General features: G+C 33.2%; 1 protein-coding gene across 2 annotated transcripts; it reads right to left on the bottom strand.

The window, feature by feature from the left end:
* Positions 1–5325: 5325 nt before the first annotated feature.
* Positions 5326–16908, bottom strand: LOC128186396 (protein white-like). 2 transcript variants are annotated; one of them, XM_052856211.1, is made up of 20 exons: positions 16697–16905; positions 15495–15627; positions 15304–15352; positions 14997–15186; positions 14618–14689; positions 14263–14361; positions 13840–14006; positions 12960–13031; positions 12756–12858; positions 10014–10109; positions 9885–9913; positions 9657–9762; positions 9222–9359; positions 8891–8983; positions 8643–8700; positions 7228–7305; positions 6876–6981; positions 6007–6107; positions 5649–5716; positions 5326–5487 (listed from the first exon to the last, which is right to left on the bottom strand). In XM_052856211.1, exons 2-20 carry the CDS (start codon positions 15610–15612, stop codon positions 5383–5385), a joined length of 1848 nt encoding a protein of 615 aa, XP_052712171.1. In that variant the 5' UTR covers positions 15613–15627; positions 16697–16905; the 3' UTR covers positions 5326–5382. The 2 variants fall into 2 exon arrangements, with proteins under 2 accessions (XP_052712171.1, XP_052712173.1); XM_052856213.1 differs by lacking the exon at positions 6007–6107 and having other exon boundaries at positions 16697–16908.
* Between the last annotated feature and the right edge of the window lie 299 nt (positions 16909–17207).

Raw genomic sequence — 17207 nt, 5'->3', positions numbered from 1 at the left:
AGTAAATATTTACCATTATTGTTATTTTATTTCACGTATTTATTTCTATACCTATTGATATAATGGGGGCTCTTTATGTGGGATATATTTTCTCCTTAACGACCGTTTTTAGGGGTGCGTCTTTTTACCCCAATGAACCCCAATGAACTTTGAAATACCCATATGATACTAAGTATGTTCATAATTGATGCACTTAATGAATTTTATGTAACAACATGTTACACAAATGAAATGTCAACTACGTGCCATTTTTCACTGATTGGGCCATATATTGTAATGGGAAATGAGCAAAAGTTTGACTCAAAGATTGTTTGTGACCTGTAATTATGTCCTGATGGGAGCTTTGTTCATTTGTGCTAGTTCAACATAACTTTAAGAAAAAGAGACATATCGATTCTTTTCCGTTAGAGAAAGACTTCAGTTTTGATATTTTCATTTGTGAGCTTGCTAGCAGTACCTCAAGTTTCGTAAAAAAAAAAACCAAACATGATCAAAGTACATTGTATACATGTGTTAAATTATACAAAACATATCCCCAATATTAATAACACAAGGCACCTTTAACGTGTCGGGTCTAATGTATAGATACTAAGCCAGTAAATTGAATATATAGAGCACTGAAAATGGCTAACAACGCGAATTTTCACAATTTCAATTTTTCGTGTCGCTAGCCATTTTTAGTGCTTTATATACGAGCGGATCATTAGGTGTATTTGGCTATCATTTGGGGTTCACTGTGGTATCATTGGGGTTCATTGGGGTAAAAAGACGCACCGGTTTTGAGAACAACCTTTTAAAACTAAAATGCTATTTGTCAAGCAACGTGTCATTGTATAGTTACACATTTCGTTGTGCCCCACCCCCTTAGGAAGGTTCTTGAAAATTATATTCATTTCACGTAACCATACTACCAAACCCCTCAACAAACCAAAGGTTAGGGGTCATTTAAAGACATCGCTGCTGCCCTGTCCTTTCTTCATGTATATTCCTTGAATTAATGAGGAATTTGATAACTGTTCACAAATAAATCATTATTTAATTCAGGAATAAGAAGACAATCTTTGAAACATTTTGTGAAGAGATTTATGTAATTTACGCGCAATTGCGTAGAAAGATTACAGCGTGTTTGTAAAATCAGTTTTATTTTATTATAAAAATTCAATGGCCTAGCATAGTCATTGATATTCTTCATATTTAATAAATTGATACACACTGGTTAATAATATGAAAGGCAACCTTGAACGGTTGCTATGAGGACCGGTTACTGTGTTAACAAGCAAACGATTAGAAAATGTGATTATAAGCTATTTTGAAGACAAATTAAACTTAGTTGCAGCAGTTTCAAAACTTCAAAATAATAAGTACGAAATATTGTGAATTTTTAAATGAAAGAAAATTTCCTTGTCAAATGATTTGAGTTTATTTTTTAAAAAATACTATTTTGATTGGATTTTTTTTTAGTCTGTGGCTTTGCAACTAAGACAATATAAATTTAAATCAAAACCCGATGCTATGGTAACTAGGCTAAAATAACAATGTAAATCTTGAGATACTTTTGAAGGATATTTATTCATACATGTAATATGGTACTACAAATTAAATATTTGTAATGAGCAAACATGTCCTCAGCTTTAGTGTAATATTAAATGATGCTGCATATCTGCGAAAAAAGGGCCGATGCTATTAGGTTTCCAGCAATAGGGAATTTCTAAACGATTTGCTTTAGCCCACATTATTACTTATTAGGTTTGTTAGTGACTGTGTACAGGCATTTGTGGGGTCAGTAAAGTCCATAGAAGGCGAGGCGGAGCCGAGCCTTCTATGGACTTTACCGATCCCACAAATTTCTTTACACGGTCACTAACAAACCTAATAAGTGTTTTGTTTTGTCGAGGGCCTAAAGTTTGATATGTAAACAAACAAAAGATAATACATAATATTAAAATTCATAGCTTAATTTTCTAATTTTTTGCCTTTCTCTTCAGCCGCCTGTGCAAACCTGGATGCCATATTGTAGGATCATAATATTACGTCACGGGCAAAGGGGGGTCACTCTAAATATTTTGGGGCTAAAAAACAAAGGTATGGTTGAACATTTGTGTAAAAAATCAGCTTAAATAACGTTACGTCCGCCATGTTGCCGTATAAATTTTGACGCTCGCCGTGTAAAGAAATTTATAAGGCAATCACGTGACGCTATTCATCCAATGACGTCGAGACCTTCCAGTCCGAGGCAAAACAAATTTCCTTATCAAAACAGAATGATTTTATTTGTTTGTTTGATTTACTAAAAATTTCTTTAAGATATTAAATGCGAAAAAAATCACAATGTGTCACATTAACGGGTTTCCATAGGTTACATTCGTGACGATTTTGATTTGTCCACCAAGGTTTTTCTTCAATTCACAAATTGACCATAAAAGTTATTTTTATATCAAATGTTGAATTATTTTTGTTCAAAAACTCATGTATATTATATCATCTGCTTCTTTATTTACACATGAATACAATTAAAAAATAGTTTTACATTGGAATAGAGTAAGATGTTTCAAAAACTAAAAACGTAGTGAATATTAACATATCCCCCGAAGACAAAGGCCAAAACAGCGCGATTTTACAATCCATGATCAAAATGGCCTGAAAACCAGCAAGTTTGTAGTTTTCATTTCTAAACAAATATTGTAAGAAAATTTAAGACCACCTCCCATAATTGCCAGTAGTCCGATTCGTTTATTCTAAAAAAAAAAACAACAAAAAAAAACACGAGAACCCTTTGCTGCCAAATATGCCTGTTTCGAATTTTAAAGACAATGATAGTACATCTGTAAAAAATGTCGCACGCAATCTCATTTAATCCAAAAATACCAAATTCATGAAAATTCTACTCCCTTAATTTCCTTTTTTTAATTCAACTTTATACTTGCTCCAGTGAGGAGCAACTCCGTGATACCTCAATTGTCTATATATAAATTAAAGAAAATATTTGGTATAACAAGTTTGAGAGGGAAGGGGTGGCAAAAGCACCCCCTTTCGATGCTTTATGCAAATAATTAGGCGTTATGACCAATAAATAATGCTGCTATTGAATGTGAAGTATATGGTTTTAGGTATCAGGGTAACGCTGCTGATATTATATTATATTATTATAACATTATACTTTATTCTATCAGTAGGTCAATGTACAGACATGGGCATTATGTATAAACGTTGTTTGGGAAATGCCTTTCAATTACGGGCTAAATACCAAGTGCTCTTGAGCATTATTATTACTTTGAACATCAGTCAATGTGCCAATACCTTAAAAACATACACACCTTGAGATCACAACACTTAGCCTTCGCCGTGAAGCAGGACACGCGAGTTGATGGTTGAATTTATCAACTTTTCTCCACATATAGACCATGTTGTTAACAATAACAATCTGACTTTTTTCACTAAAAATCCATTTAACCCATTCTTGCTGAACTGTCCACTCTTTTCTCTAACTATCCACTCTTTTTTCTCTTTTCACCATTTTACATCTTTCCTTTTTATTTACTTCACGAGCTGCAACTTTCTTCTTAGCAACCCCCCAAACATATCCCAGTTTTTTTTATTTTTATTTTCACAAAAGCTGTACAAAATTTTTGATCCCAATTTTCGTTAAATACTATCCTGTTTTGCGGGCGCTCTGTAGTATACAGTTTGTCCGTCCGCCTTTCTGTCCTTTAGTGCGTCTGCCCGTCTGAGATCGCTAGTCCGGAGCATTTCTTCTTTCCCCCTTGACCCAATTTGGCTCTTACGTCACCCACAGAGTGCCTTTGGGTAAAGGATTTGCGGTGACCTTGAACCATGTTTTTAGGTCTAAGGTTAAGGTCATGGCAGAATTATATATAAAATCCTTGTCCGGGGCTTCTTTTCTCCCCACTGTCTATGGTCAAGGATATGCAGTGTCCTTGAATGAAGTTTGTAGGTCAAGGTCATATCAGACCACGCTAAAATCCTTTGTTCAGAGCATATATATACTTTTCATTTAGCCTTATTTGGATCTTATGTCACATAAACAGAGCTTTTGAGTAATTTAAAAGAGTGTGAAGTGACCGTGAACTATTTTCAATGTCAAATACAAAGTTCATCCCAGATTAATATGAAAAATCCTTGTCCAGACAATATCTTCATTCCCTTTGGTCTAGTTCGACTCATACTTCACCCACATGGGGTATGCACTGACCTTGAATTATGTTTGTAGGTCAAGTGTCAAGGTCATATCAGATCACACACAAAAATCTTTAATTTTAGAGCATATTATTATTTCCACTGAGCCCTATTTGCTAGTACTTTACTTTAACAGGGCTTTTTAGTAAATGGCGTCCAATAAAGGTCATACCAGATCTCTTTATGATCAGTTTTAGACCGTACATTATTTCCCCATTTGTCTAATATTACTCAGATTTAATAAAAATGCCTGTACGTTAGGAGTAATGTGATTGAATTAGAATGTCTATGCCAGCTGTATATTTTTTTTAAGGTATAGGTCAAAGTCAAAGCAAAATTCGCCATTATTTAAGCGGGGCCTTTGAGATGGTTACTATTTCAATGTTGTCTAGGTCTGCCTTTTATGTCTGTAAGTTTGACTTCTCTTTTTCTTTAATGAGAGTGATTTAGTAAAATTATTACTACAAACACGTTATATAATTTGTGTAAAAACAAACAATGGTATTATGTTAGGGTGTTCCTTGGAACAGCCCCGTAGGGCTTTTCAAAATAAACGTTTGAAACAATTCACATCGTTCTGACTGGAACGGAGATATGAAATTGACTTGGGGGAGGGGGGTATCACAGTCAGATATTTACACATGGGCCTCCTTATTTAATCCATTTTAGGGTTAACCACTCGGAAGACCGTCAAGGCCTGTGGGCCTCTTGTTGGTAATTTAATTACATTAATCGGGTGAAATGCGCTTACATGTACAACGGCATCGTTAATACATATTGTAAACTATACATGAATGTTTGTTTCGTTTGCAAATTAAGAGCGTTGACTTCATTACCAAATCCATTGAAATGTCTTCAAAAGAAACTTATAAGCCGTTTACATATGCAAAATCTTATATTAGTTTACGCCAATAATGTACAGCATTTTGCCAAATTAAGACAGATGAGGCACTGCCAAAAAAAAAACAACTTTGATAAAATCCTTTGACCTAGTCTGATGAATTCTATTTTCTGGTAGTGAATCATTTTAAGCAAATTATACGAGATTTAGTAAAATGACCCTTAAGAGGAAACGCATATCTAAATTTTATTACATTAAAGTGCAAAAATGTACTATAAAACAACAAAGTATTGACAACTTAAATGTTTTTATTGCACAGCGAATTTAAATCACAGATGAGTATTTTATTACAAAGACGACCGTTTTGCTCGAATCAAAAGAATCAGGAAAGCAATTAATCGGAATGCTGCGATTAGAACGAAGAGCAGTCCTAGATCTAAATGAAAATTGTCCTGTAAAACAAGAGTTACATGTATCCAATAAATTAGTCAAAAACCGAATATGTTATAATTGTTATCAATAAATATTTACTTTTTTAATCTTACATTGTATATGAAATTTCTAAAGACTCAAAATTTTTCAGTGTTAAAGATGTGACTAAAAGGCAATATACCCGATTAAAATTTAAAGTTGAAATTACTAGTTCTCCATTTGGAACACATGAAGGACCTGAGCTGCATCCTAAAAAGAAAATAAATTTCATTTCCACTTCATACGAAGAATTTATACACACATTTTATATGTTCATATTGTATTTTGAATAATAACATTGGATGAATAAAAGAGACAAGCATATTTTTTTGAGTTATTGAATTTTATATAATGAATTAATTTCTCAATGTACGATTTCTCAAAAAATATATTAGATTTCATTTGTTCAAGTTCCGTTACACGTTCATTTTTTTTTTATCTTTGTTTTTTTTTAGCTGCCTTGTGTAATTATTATTCCCTTGGCCAGCAAGCATATTTACTTATATTATCAACATCCTCCCACTGGTTGACCACCAACATTTCGTTGCCATAGTAAAACCAAGAAATGTATTTCAGCCATATTAGGTAGTCGGGTGTGGATCTATTGAATAAACAGAACATTAAGTTCAAAGCTCAGAAAATTTAAACATTTAACGACACTTTCTTTTTTTGAATTTTGTTTCAATCCATCGAAAACAAGATGAAACATCAGTAAAGACTAAAACAATCTATTGCAATCACTATCTGTTTGCCATTGTTCAAAATGTTTAATACAATCAAATGGCAATTACGTTACAACGATCACTAAACTAAGAGCTCTTTAAGTTTTGTATATACATGTATCTTCCTTAAGTTTTATTTTTGAAAGCAGAGAACCCTATTAATTTAGCCACACTGGATATTTAACAACATCGGGAGTGTAAATCAGGGGTCCTTTTTATAATAACGTGAGATTGAACATCATTTTTATTTTAAAATTGTTTACAGACAATCCATGTTTGTTCCATTTAACTTTTCAACCTCGTTCATTTCCGGTTTTTGTCAGATCAAAGATTTTAAAATATTAATTTAACTTAATAGAAGCTCAATATCTTAATCATTGCCGAATTTTTAAAAATATTTTTTTAATTATCTTGTTAAAAATAGTATGATCTTCAATTTGAAATACTCACATTCAACTTTACTGACTTAAGGTTACGCTATTCGTAAGTTGTTAATTATTAGAGACCAAATGACAAATTTCAAATAAATAAAAAAACAACTCTCAATAACAATTATGCAATAAAACCAATATTTGATAGCCTTGACGTACATGTAGAACTCCATCATAAAGATTGAATTCTTTGGTTGAAAAAAAGAAAGTACATACCCACTGTTTAGAAAAAATCCACCAAACAACAGAAAGGGAATCATTAGAGCTGGGGCAATAGCCAAGGCTGCTGTTGTTGAGGGGGCGGCAGTCGATATCACGTAACCTACATGTAAGTACATTGACACAAATAAGCGCATGTTACTGAAGTTACAATTAATCTTTAGAGCATTCAACATGCATTTAAAGAGATATAGGAATTTAAATTGCTTTCAGGCGTCAGACAAAAACTCTATTGAAAAATCAAAGAACTGCATGTCTGTCCGTTAAATTATCATGTCACTTTTAAACGGGGAAGATGTTAAAATGTCATTAAATGTAGGTAAGCTTATTTAAAAGAAATATTTTTTACCGAATGAAGCTGCTGCGTTGGAAATTAGTATGGATACTCCTGTGGCGGTGATGAATGCTTCTCCGTCTTGAATAAATCCTTAATGAGAGAATAAATATTCCATATTTAGCTGCTAAATATATTTCGTTTTGGAGTTAAATACTGTGAAATCATTAGAATTTGTGGTGGCTTTTGTGGTATTCATTGGTAGATCTCTTTCACATTTTAGCAGCCCCACGGTTATGCCTAAAACCCACAATCCACGTAAATTGGCTCCAACGAATTTACATGTAAATGATTCCAAAATACATATCATGTCCTGTAATCTTATAATTAAAGGTACTGAGATGTATTCTAAAAGGACCTTGGATGAATTAAACTTCAGCTATAATTAAGTTCTCTCATTTCCAATACAACACATCTTGACACTTTTTATATGTAAATGTAACTGTCGATCCAAATATGTATGTATATTTAGCAGTAGAAGGCAAGCAAAATAGATAAGCTGATACGTGTAAGAAAAGTATTGGTTTTGGTTAGAAGATTATTATTATAAATTAATTCTTTTGGATTTTCAATGCATAAACATCTGTTTGTCTAATAGTTATTCAAGACCTCGCCAAAATTATAGTTGAAAATTGTGCAGGGACCTTAGTAGTAATAATGTAGCCCTCTCCCGATTTTTTTTTTGGGGGGAAGGGGGGGGGGCTACAACTCCATACACGGACATTCACATAATTAAGCCCAGAAAAACTCTGAGCGTAAATCCAATAAAATCGCACGAGAACTGCAATGGCTGCAGAAAAAGACGACTGGTAAACTTGCTGATGTGTTTTATCTGGTTTTGATTTAAATACTGTTCGTTTGATCAACCTGAATTAAATAATCATTTTATCTAAAAGAAGTCAAAGATAAAAACGTTTTTTTTTTCAGACATTAAAAAATTTATTTTGCACCATTAAGGAAATCGTATGAAGTTGTAGCCCTCTCCATTAAACATCAGATATAAAAATCGGAGAGGGCTACATAATTGCAGCTACAGTGACCTAGAATGTAGTATTTAGGTCAATACTGAAATTCATAGTCATAGCAGATCGATGTACATGAATTAAAAACAATTTTGAAAATATTTTTAAGCTATTTCATAGACCTTATCTGACTAGAAGTTTACCTATTGGTGCTATGCTTGAAGAACACATGCAGGAGCGTAATGACCTTAAACACAGTTTCTAGGTAAATTGTTGATGCCCAGTTAGTAATGTTTAAAAAAATGTTGTCCTAATTAAAATTACTAGTCCGCTCATTCGTATGCATCTGTTACCTTATTATTAGCTAATAATACATGTATAAAGCGGTAACAAGTAATTTTCCCATAAAGTTAAATCTAAAAATTTCTTAAAAATAGTTTCTTTGTAAAAAAAAAAAAAAGTACTTACCACTCATCCAGTACAATATGGACATGTATATGATAGGTATGATGATAAGAAAGGGAATCTAAAGTTAAAAAAAAACTTTTTTTAAACAATGGTACGTAAGAATGTTATGCCGAAGATTATTGAACTAAAATATACAAAATATAGGGGCAATGCACAGGTATTATGAAAGTTTTATGACTACATAAACATTGTGTCATGTGTCAAAACTTGCAAAAGAATATTGAAGTTACTGTAACATGATTTACAACCTCGACTATAGTCTTGCTTAAGTAGTAGACCCCTGCGCTGTATAGTCCCGTCCCATACTCTCGCATAAAGACCGGAACCTCCAAGGGGAACACCTACATAGTAATAGAGGGAGAGAAAGTTTAAAATGTTAGACGTAAAATCCTACTAAAGAGAGGTTACCATACTATAAAGACCTTAAAAGCTCCTTACTTGAATCTCTTCGAAAAATATAACACTTGATTGATAAACCAGAATATAAAACCCGTACACAAAAAATAAGACACTGACTGTAGTAAAGGTTGCTCAGATTTGTTAACAAGAAACAAAAGGTGTATCACTCCTTGTCCTTACATTAAGTACGGAGAACACATGATAGAAGCTGAGATTGGTGATTATAATGAAGATGACTCCATTGATGTTCATAATGTCCTTTTGTTCATAATCATCGTTTGTTTTGAGATATACCAACCCAAGAATCAAGGCAAAGAACTGAAACAAAAGAAGATAGTGCAGGTCGATGAAAGACATCAAGAGTATTATCGCAACTTGTCTCTCGTCTTTTAACGAAATTTTTAACAGATTCGTTCACATGGCATGATAATTACGTTTTCTTGAAATGTTTGGAAAACTTGACACTTAGAATATTACCTTTTGTTTTAATACTAGTTAAAACATGCAACACTTTAATTTTTGAACTAGATAACGTGCTGAAAACTTAAAACATCTTTTATTGGTTTAATATTATGGGAAAACAGAACAGCATTTTGAGGGGAAGAGAATACTTACAACGGTTTGAATGAACTTAATTCGAACCACCATAGGATCTCGTATATTTGTTATCCAACTTCTCCAAAATACACACTTCACTTGTTGTAGGATTGATGCCTCATACCTGTATAAATTCATTAACATTTCAAAATCAATAAAATAAATTACTGTCTTACACATTTCATCTGATAGAATATACCGTTTGATGTGCATACATGGATAAATCTAAGTTGTATACAAATATACCTTGAACTTTCTTTAAGGCTGTCCATCACCTACAAAGATTTTTTTTTCATATTATGTAAATAAAATTTTAGCGTGGAATAGATGATGCAAGCTTAAAAAAGGCGAAAGAGCAAGAAAAAACCAACTGACTTGTTGTAAATGTTCTTCGGGGTGACTTGACATCTCTTTGGTTTTCTCCGTGATTTCTTTATTTGCTTCGGAGGTCTCAAAACTGTCACATATATTCTGTATTTTAAAAGAAACGAGATATTATTTATTTCATATTGTAAACTAGAATGAAACATGGATGTAATTCCTGCAAGTAAATGAATGACTTCACAAATTCTGCTACGCTCAAATGTTTTGTCAAATACCAATAGTAAACCCCTCAACCCATTAACGTTCGCAACGGTAAGCTATTTTACATCATAATAATATTATAACCAATAATATTATAATTTAAAGTTGACAGTTTTTAAATTTATGCATCAAATAATCAAGATACAGACCCTGAAACGTATTACTACACCAAAAAAGCGTGCGAGTTTCGTGCGAGAAACGTTTCGTGTAAACCGTTTAGCGTTTCGTGTAAACCGTTTAGCGTTTCGTGTGAATCGTGAAGCGTTTCGTGTAAACCGTTTAGCGTTTCGGGCAAAGCGTGCAGCGTTTCGGGCAAAGCGTGTAAATCGTTTCGGGCAAAGCGTGCGAGAACCGTGTGAAACGTTCATCAGATTTCGTTCGGAACTCTCTGACAATTTAATTGTTTCAAAATAGCGCTTGTGTTAAACATTACTTTAAACTGTTTGTGATTGGCAAAACTCTTTTGTAGATATTCTCATGAAAAAAAATCTATAAGAAACGATATACTTATCTTTTTACAAAATTGAATTAATTTTAAACAAACAAAAGAAAGATACGCGAATTGAAAGAAGACTAGTTACTGAGACCATTCGGCTGTGTACAACCAGCACACATAACCTCGGACATCAGGAAGGACCTGCACCTGGCTGAACCTGTCAATCAAACTCTGTGTATTCGTTTTCATTGGATGGTCACGCGTCTCTTCTTTTGTCAATAGCCAATAGAAATTTAATGACTTCAAGGTAGTCGGAATCAGTTTTTAAAGATGCACACAATTTTAATGATAGATTATTGAACATTAATTTGAACAAAAATAAATGTAAACATAGAAAGAAAATATACTGTTAATTTCTATGAAATGCGGGAAGTAAATTCTTCTGAATCCCGATTAAAAATATTTCTACAAGTTATTATTTTAATTATTTAAACACTGATAACAGAAAACAACAAGTAATTAACACACTGAAATTTTACTAAAATGTACACATGTAATTAATTATTAAGGGAATCTATATGCATTGTACTAAATTCAAATAGATTATGATAGATATATTGTACACCGTTATGCAGGGCGCCGGTTATGTATACGAATATTGAGACAAAAATTTAATTCATTTTTTTTTTTTGTTCTTTTCGAAATCCGAAATAGTAATGACAACTTTCTTTATTGTTTAATCGATTGATTTTTTTCTGTGATTTTATGTACGGAATATTTATTTACGCGAATGATACAACATGAAAAATAATCGGTTGTTATATAGCATTTTTCTAACTTATGTGACTAATTTTATTTTACGCAACTTTCAAAATTATCAATGTAATTAATATCAGTTTAATTTATTGTTCGTATTTTTACATCATATTCTCTGAAACCAATAAAAATGCTAATGTAAGAAGAAAAAGATATCCCGCCGAATACTGAAAAACCGATTTCAGTTTGTAATCATACGGATTTTATTTTTGGTATTGAATATTTTGTTACGGTAACTTTTTTCTCTGAAATTTTTATTATTTACGGCACTAATAAGAATCATAGATATTTCTTTTGAGCAATAATATTACTTATTAGGTTTGTTACTGACTGTTTAAAGAAATTTGTGGGGTCGGTAAAGTCCATAGAAGGCGAGGCGAAGCCGAGCCTTCTATGGACTTTACCGACCCCACAAATTTCTTTAAACAGTCAGTAACAAACCTAATAAGTGTTTTGTTTTGTCGAGGACCTAAAGTTTGATATGTAAACAAACGTTTGTGTAGAAAATCAGTTCAAATAACGTTACGTCCGCCATGTTGCCCTATAAATTTTGACGCTTGCCTTTTAAAGAAATTTGTAAGGCAGCCACGTGACGCGTTTCATCCAATGACGTCGCGACATTCTAGTCCGAGGCAAAACAAATATATTTATAGAAGTAGTAGTTTTGGTTAATTCTGTGACTAAAAAAAATTTGGCTTTAAATATAAGTACCAAATTAATTTAATTAATCAATTCAATACTTCTGTACATAAATGTTTCTAATATCAGTATTTCTATTATTTCGTGTTTTCTTAAAATTATTCTTACAAACAGATTCAGGGTAAAAATCCGAGAGGATCCGAATCGATCAGGATAAAAGCGTGTCCAAAGCGTGTGAAAAGCGAGCAAATCGTTTCGTGCGAGAATCGTTTCGTGTAAACCGTTCAGCGTTTCGTGTAAATCGTTTAGCGTTTCGGGCAAAGCGTGCAGCGTTTCGTGTAAACCGTTCAGCGTTTCGTGTGAACCGTTTAGCGAGCGTGTGGTGTAGTAGTACGTTTCAGAGTCTGTATGTATGATGCACAAAATTATGGCATGCTACATAGGTACGTGCACATTCCTGTATACTACTTAAATATTGAATCTTCCATTTATTCATGTATCAAGATTAAACACATCTTTTTTGAAAATGAGTCAGCATTTCAAAACGTAGTAAACAACATAGTACGCTATTTTTATATTTGAACATTCCCGATATTGCATTTTATATTTCTTTAATTGAACATATTACATGTGTGTCTTACTTTAACCCTTTCTCTGCACTGTGTGTCTTGCCCAGGTTCAATAGCCAGAGTAATGACAAAGTGGTCCGCCGGATTGTAATTGTTTGGGCAAGGATGACCATTGCTTAAGAGTAGAAAAAAATTACATTTAATATACAAGTAAGAGAATACAGAGATGATTTGAAACTTTGAAATTAAGAAGATACTGCTCATTTTCTACGACACCTTTTGAAGAATTCAAGAGCATCACTGACGGGTCCTGAGAATGCCACTCGACCTTCTGCTAACAGGAACACTCTACAGCACAGGAGTTCAATCATTCACATAGAAACACTGTTTTTCGAAGTCATTCCGTCCTTTTTTGGAATAAACTTTAACAAGTATTAAAAACTTAACTTTTATTTTGCAACCACATCCACTTCTGACAAGGCCAGCCATTTTGCCGTCTTCGAGAAAGACTGATTCTAATTGGACCATCAGAAATATCAACCAATGAAATTGACATTAACATTAGATATCACAATGGCCGGCCTTGTCTGAAGTTGGTGTTGTTGCAAAAGGAATTTAAGGAATGTTATCATTGTTTGAGGATGTAAGTAGCGTGCGTTAGATGTGAGATTTTACGAGATTAGTGCGAATGTTTCTCCACCTGTCGAAATTCTGTTGTTTTCATAGGCAAAAACCCATCGGGAGCCCTGGACCGGTATATGTCCGAGTAAAAATAAACTGGCGACTTCGAGAGAATAATGACGTATACCTCTGCTATTTTAAGACCTATCAACTTTAAATTCGGCATGAATGTATCTCGGACACCACTTTCCTTAAAACCACATGCATATTGCAAATGTTATGAAAATTAATTGACTTAATAGGCTTTTGAAGCGAGCTGGTAGTTTTTTTTTATCTGCGTCAGAGTTCGACCCCTTTCTTTATTTATGGTTACATCAAAATAAATGTTAAAGCGGGCTTGGTCCCTATGTTTCAATACATTAAAAGTATGTAAATTGTTTTGTTGACATTCGCCACTACTTTAAATTAGACGTATATATTTGTTGTACTGTGATTCTTAATTTTGATTATTATGAGTTTTGAGATATGTACTCACTCGTCAAAAAGCTCAAAGACATCAGATGATGGTTGGTGAATAGTGCAGAGAATGGTCCGCCCCTCTGAGACCAGTGTTTTTAAAGACTGAATGACGCTGTGAGCCATAAACGAGTCTAAACCGGAAGTGGCCTCGTCACAAAACATGAGAGGGGGGTTGGTCAAAAGCTAAACAAAACAGTAAGATCTAATCGATTATTGTAACGTACACAATTGTTTACATATAATCATACTATTTAATATAGAATTGACAATTACTTATTATTATAAAAGACACCGACCATGGAGTTTCCGGAAAATAATCACATTGTCGTATCAAGAATTTTGGTAAAATTTTCTATCGTCTGATATTTCGACACCAGAGCTGTTAAACAACCCCTCTTTGATCTATTCTTATCATTGCTGTAAAGCTTTTAAATGAAACCTCTGAAGCAAAGGACAGCCTTTTCATTTCTCCACCAGAAATTCCTTTGATTCTTCCTGGAACACCGATAATCGTGTCAGCACATTTCTGTAGACCTAGCTGTAAAATAAAAATTAGATACAATACAGTTTCCTAGGTAAAGTTTTGAATCAAGGGCAAGAAAAAGAAATATAAATACAACAGTTCATCTAGTTAAAGGCCAATCTGTCATACAGGTAACATTACCTATCAGTGACAAATTTAGCTATATATTCTGAGAAAATAAGCATTTGTAAACATATATCAATAACATAAAAAGCAGTGCATGTATTTTTAGTATATCAAGCAACCAGATTTTTTAATAAACTAGTCGAACCTCATGAAGAACCTCGTCCACTTTCTGTAGTCTTTCCTGTGTGTGTTTTCTTTTGTCCATTCGTAGCATTGCCTAGAAATAGTGCTATAAATATTTTAAACAGTTACTGTATTCACAAGCGCTTATTCTTTTATCTTCATTTATTCTGAGAATTTATTTCTAAACGTATTGATTAATAATGTAAATACTAATTTTTTTGCTTGTCAAGATTTCTGATAAGGTCTAGCCCTCCCTTTTAAGTTGCTTCCAACGCAACTGCTGAGTATATATCTATAGAACATAGTGCTATTAAAAATTAACTTTCAATTATATACATGCGTTTTATTTTTATCCAAGGTTTGGCATATTGCATATTCATGTTTATTCGAGATGTACAAACCCGAAATGTAAGTTGTTCTCTGACGGTCATGGTGCCAACAAACAAATCATCCTGTTGGACATAGGTAGATATATTGGATATCTTGGATTTATCCACCGGGACTCCGTTAACTCGAATATCGCCGTCAATTTTGAGCTTTCCTCTATTTCTGAACGTTAGAACATTCATCAAGGTTGATTTTCCCGCTCCGCTAATAAATGAATAACAATGAACATTTGTTGTAATTTATTTTTCTCGGTTTTACTCCTATAAAAGGAATTTGTCGATGTACACGTAACTTTGGGGAAATAATTCATATATACCCTACCTAGCTCCCATAAATGCTGTAAGCTTTCCGGGTTTAATCATTCCGCTGACTGAAATAAATTCAGCATTGATTAGTTATAGAGTAACAATTAGTTGTAGAAAAAGCATCACCGTAGGTTTTTATCGCAACATTTAAAATGCATGTTCTTTAATGTAACTTTCTTTTAAAATAATTCAATTTTAAAATTTTACCGTTCTTCAATATATGTTTCGATAACTTAGCGCTCCGTCTGTGAAAACATCCCTTCTTTTGAGTTGAATAAACATTGACATCTTTCCAAGTCAGGGTAACCGGATCCAACTCCTCCATGGAAATGGTTGTTTTCTAAAGTAATATTATACTACCAGTCTGATGATGAGAACTTTAAGTTTACATAATATAATTCCCAATGGAAAACATGGATACACAATGTGTACTTGTACATGTATAACACACCACTCTCGGTAAAGTATAAACAAGAACCAATCCCTGAGGTTGGTATATAATTACATTCATTCACACATTGCTAAGCTTGACCCCAAGTGTGTGGAGTGTTTATTTTGAAAACAAGACTCTCGGCTAGTAAAATTGCTCCTTCATGCGCTGAGGGCGATCTGTTATGTATTGGACAATTATGTCTCTATATTAGGCTGATGTACATAACAATTGCTCTTGATCTGCACAAGTGTGCATTTATTTATGATTTTAATTTTATAATTTTGTGATTTCATAAGACACACACATACAATACAATTGCGGCAAGTTGTATTTCGTAAGTAGCTCCCAAATACAATGCAAATTTTCGCTTAAATGAAACAAAGTACACACTTCATGTGATAACGAAGGCTGGTGGTCAAGAAAATTAACGCATGTCTTGCTTGCGTCATTGTCGCCCTAAAACTTTAAGTACGCCAAAAATCAATAAAACGTACTGTATCCTTCTGGATATTGTGATAAATGGAAATCGATATCAACACTTAGTGTCTAAATAAATAGTCATCAGAGAACAGGAAATAATTTATATAGACACGTGTATCTCTTGTCATTTCCCTATAAACATTTTATTTATACTTTGTTAACATTGACGAAAACTGTTATACAATAACAAACAGGTATTATACGAGGCGGACGTTTTTTAAAATGAAAATAATGTTTAACGCGGTTTCGTGTAATCCTGCATATACTGAAGACTAACTTTTAGAATAAAACAATATAGATAGACATGTTCTAAGCTGGAGTTAAAATAACCAACAAACTCTGTATTAACGTGAAGAAAAAATGTTTGTGCCCTAAACACCATCTTAACACTAGTTAACATACAGATATACTTGTCTGTATGTGTATGTATCACATTTAGTAAAGTCAAACTACCGTAAAGGTAACACATTCTCTTCAATCAATCGATTACACTTACCTTTCAATGTGCGGAATAACTATACAGCATATGTTTTACACATATCTCAGCTTAACATCCATCAATCATTGATACAACCCACCGTGCTTCAACCTTAATGATGTACGGAAAACAGGCCGCATATAACACTATGAACTCCAAGTGAATTAACAATGAATGCCCTGGAGGGTACAGTTAATTGACGTTTTCGTCGTTAATGTTTCACTTGTAACTTTGTATGTAAATGATGCAGTTGTGATTATCATAGCAATTTTTATATAGATGAATATTTGTGTGCAGTAGATGGGGCAACTAGGAGGCATACATGTAATAGAATATTCGATACACATACGTATATGTTTGATTAATCAATATGTGATGCCTGCTGTGTCTTATCCTCATTATGTTTCTGGATCTACGTTAAGCTGTCAATTGGCCACTTAGATCACTGTGAACTATAAGTGAAGAATGATGCGAATCTTCATCGCCCCTGTAGGGAACATTTAAATGATGTTTTTAACCAAACAACACA

This window comes from Crassostrea angulata, chromosome 5 (assembly GCF_025612915.1).
Source record: "Crassostrea angulata isolate pt1a10 chromosome 5, ASM2561291v2, whole genome shotgun sequence".
NCBI classification, from domain to species: domain Eukaryota; kingdom Metazoa; phylum Mollusca; class Bivalvia; order Ostreida; family Ostreidae; genus Magallana; species Magallana angulata.
This window is presented reverse-complemented; position numbering and strand designations above follow the sequence as displayed.

Excerpts from the sequence above, each read along its gene's own strand:
- LOC128186396 (XM_052856211.1), bottom strand. The coding sequence starts at position 15,612 with ATGGAGGAGTTGGATCCGGTTACCCTGACTTGGAAAGATGTCAATGTT. Across the intron at positions 14,007-14,262 it reads GGCTGTCCTTTGCTTCAGAG|CTTTTGACCAACCCCCCTCT; the intron begins GTTTCATTTAAA and ends TGTTTTGTTTAG. Across the intron at positions 6,982-7,227 it reads CAACGCAGCAGCTTCATTCG|GTTACGTGATATCGACTGCC; the intron begins GTAAAAAATATT and ends ACTTACATGTAG.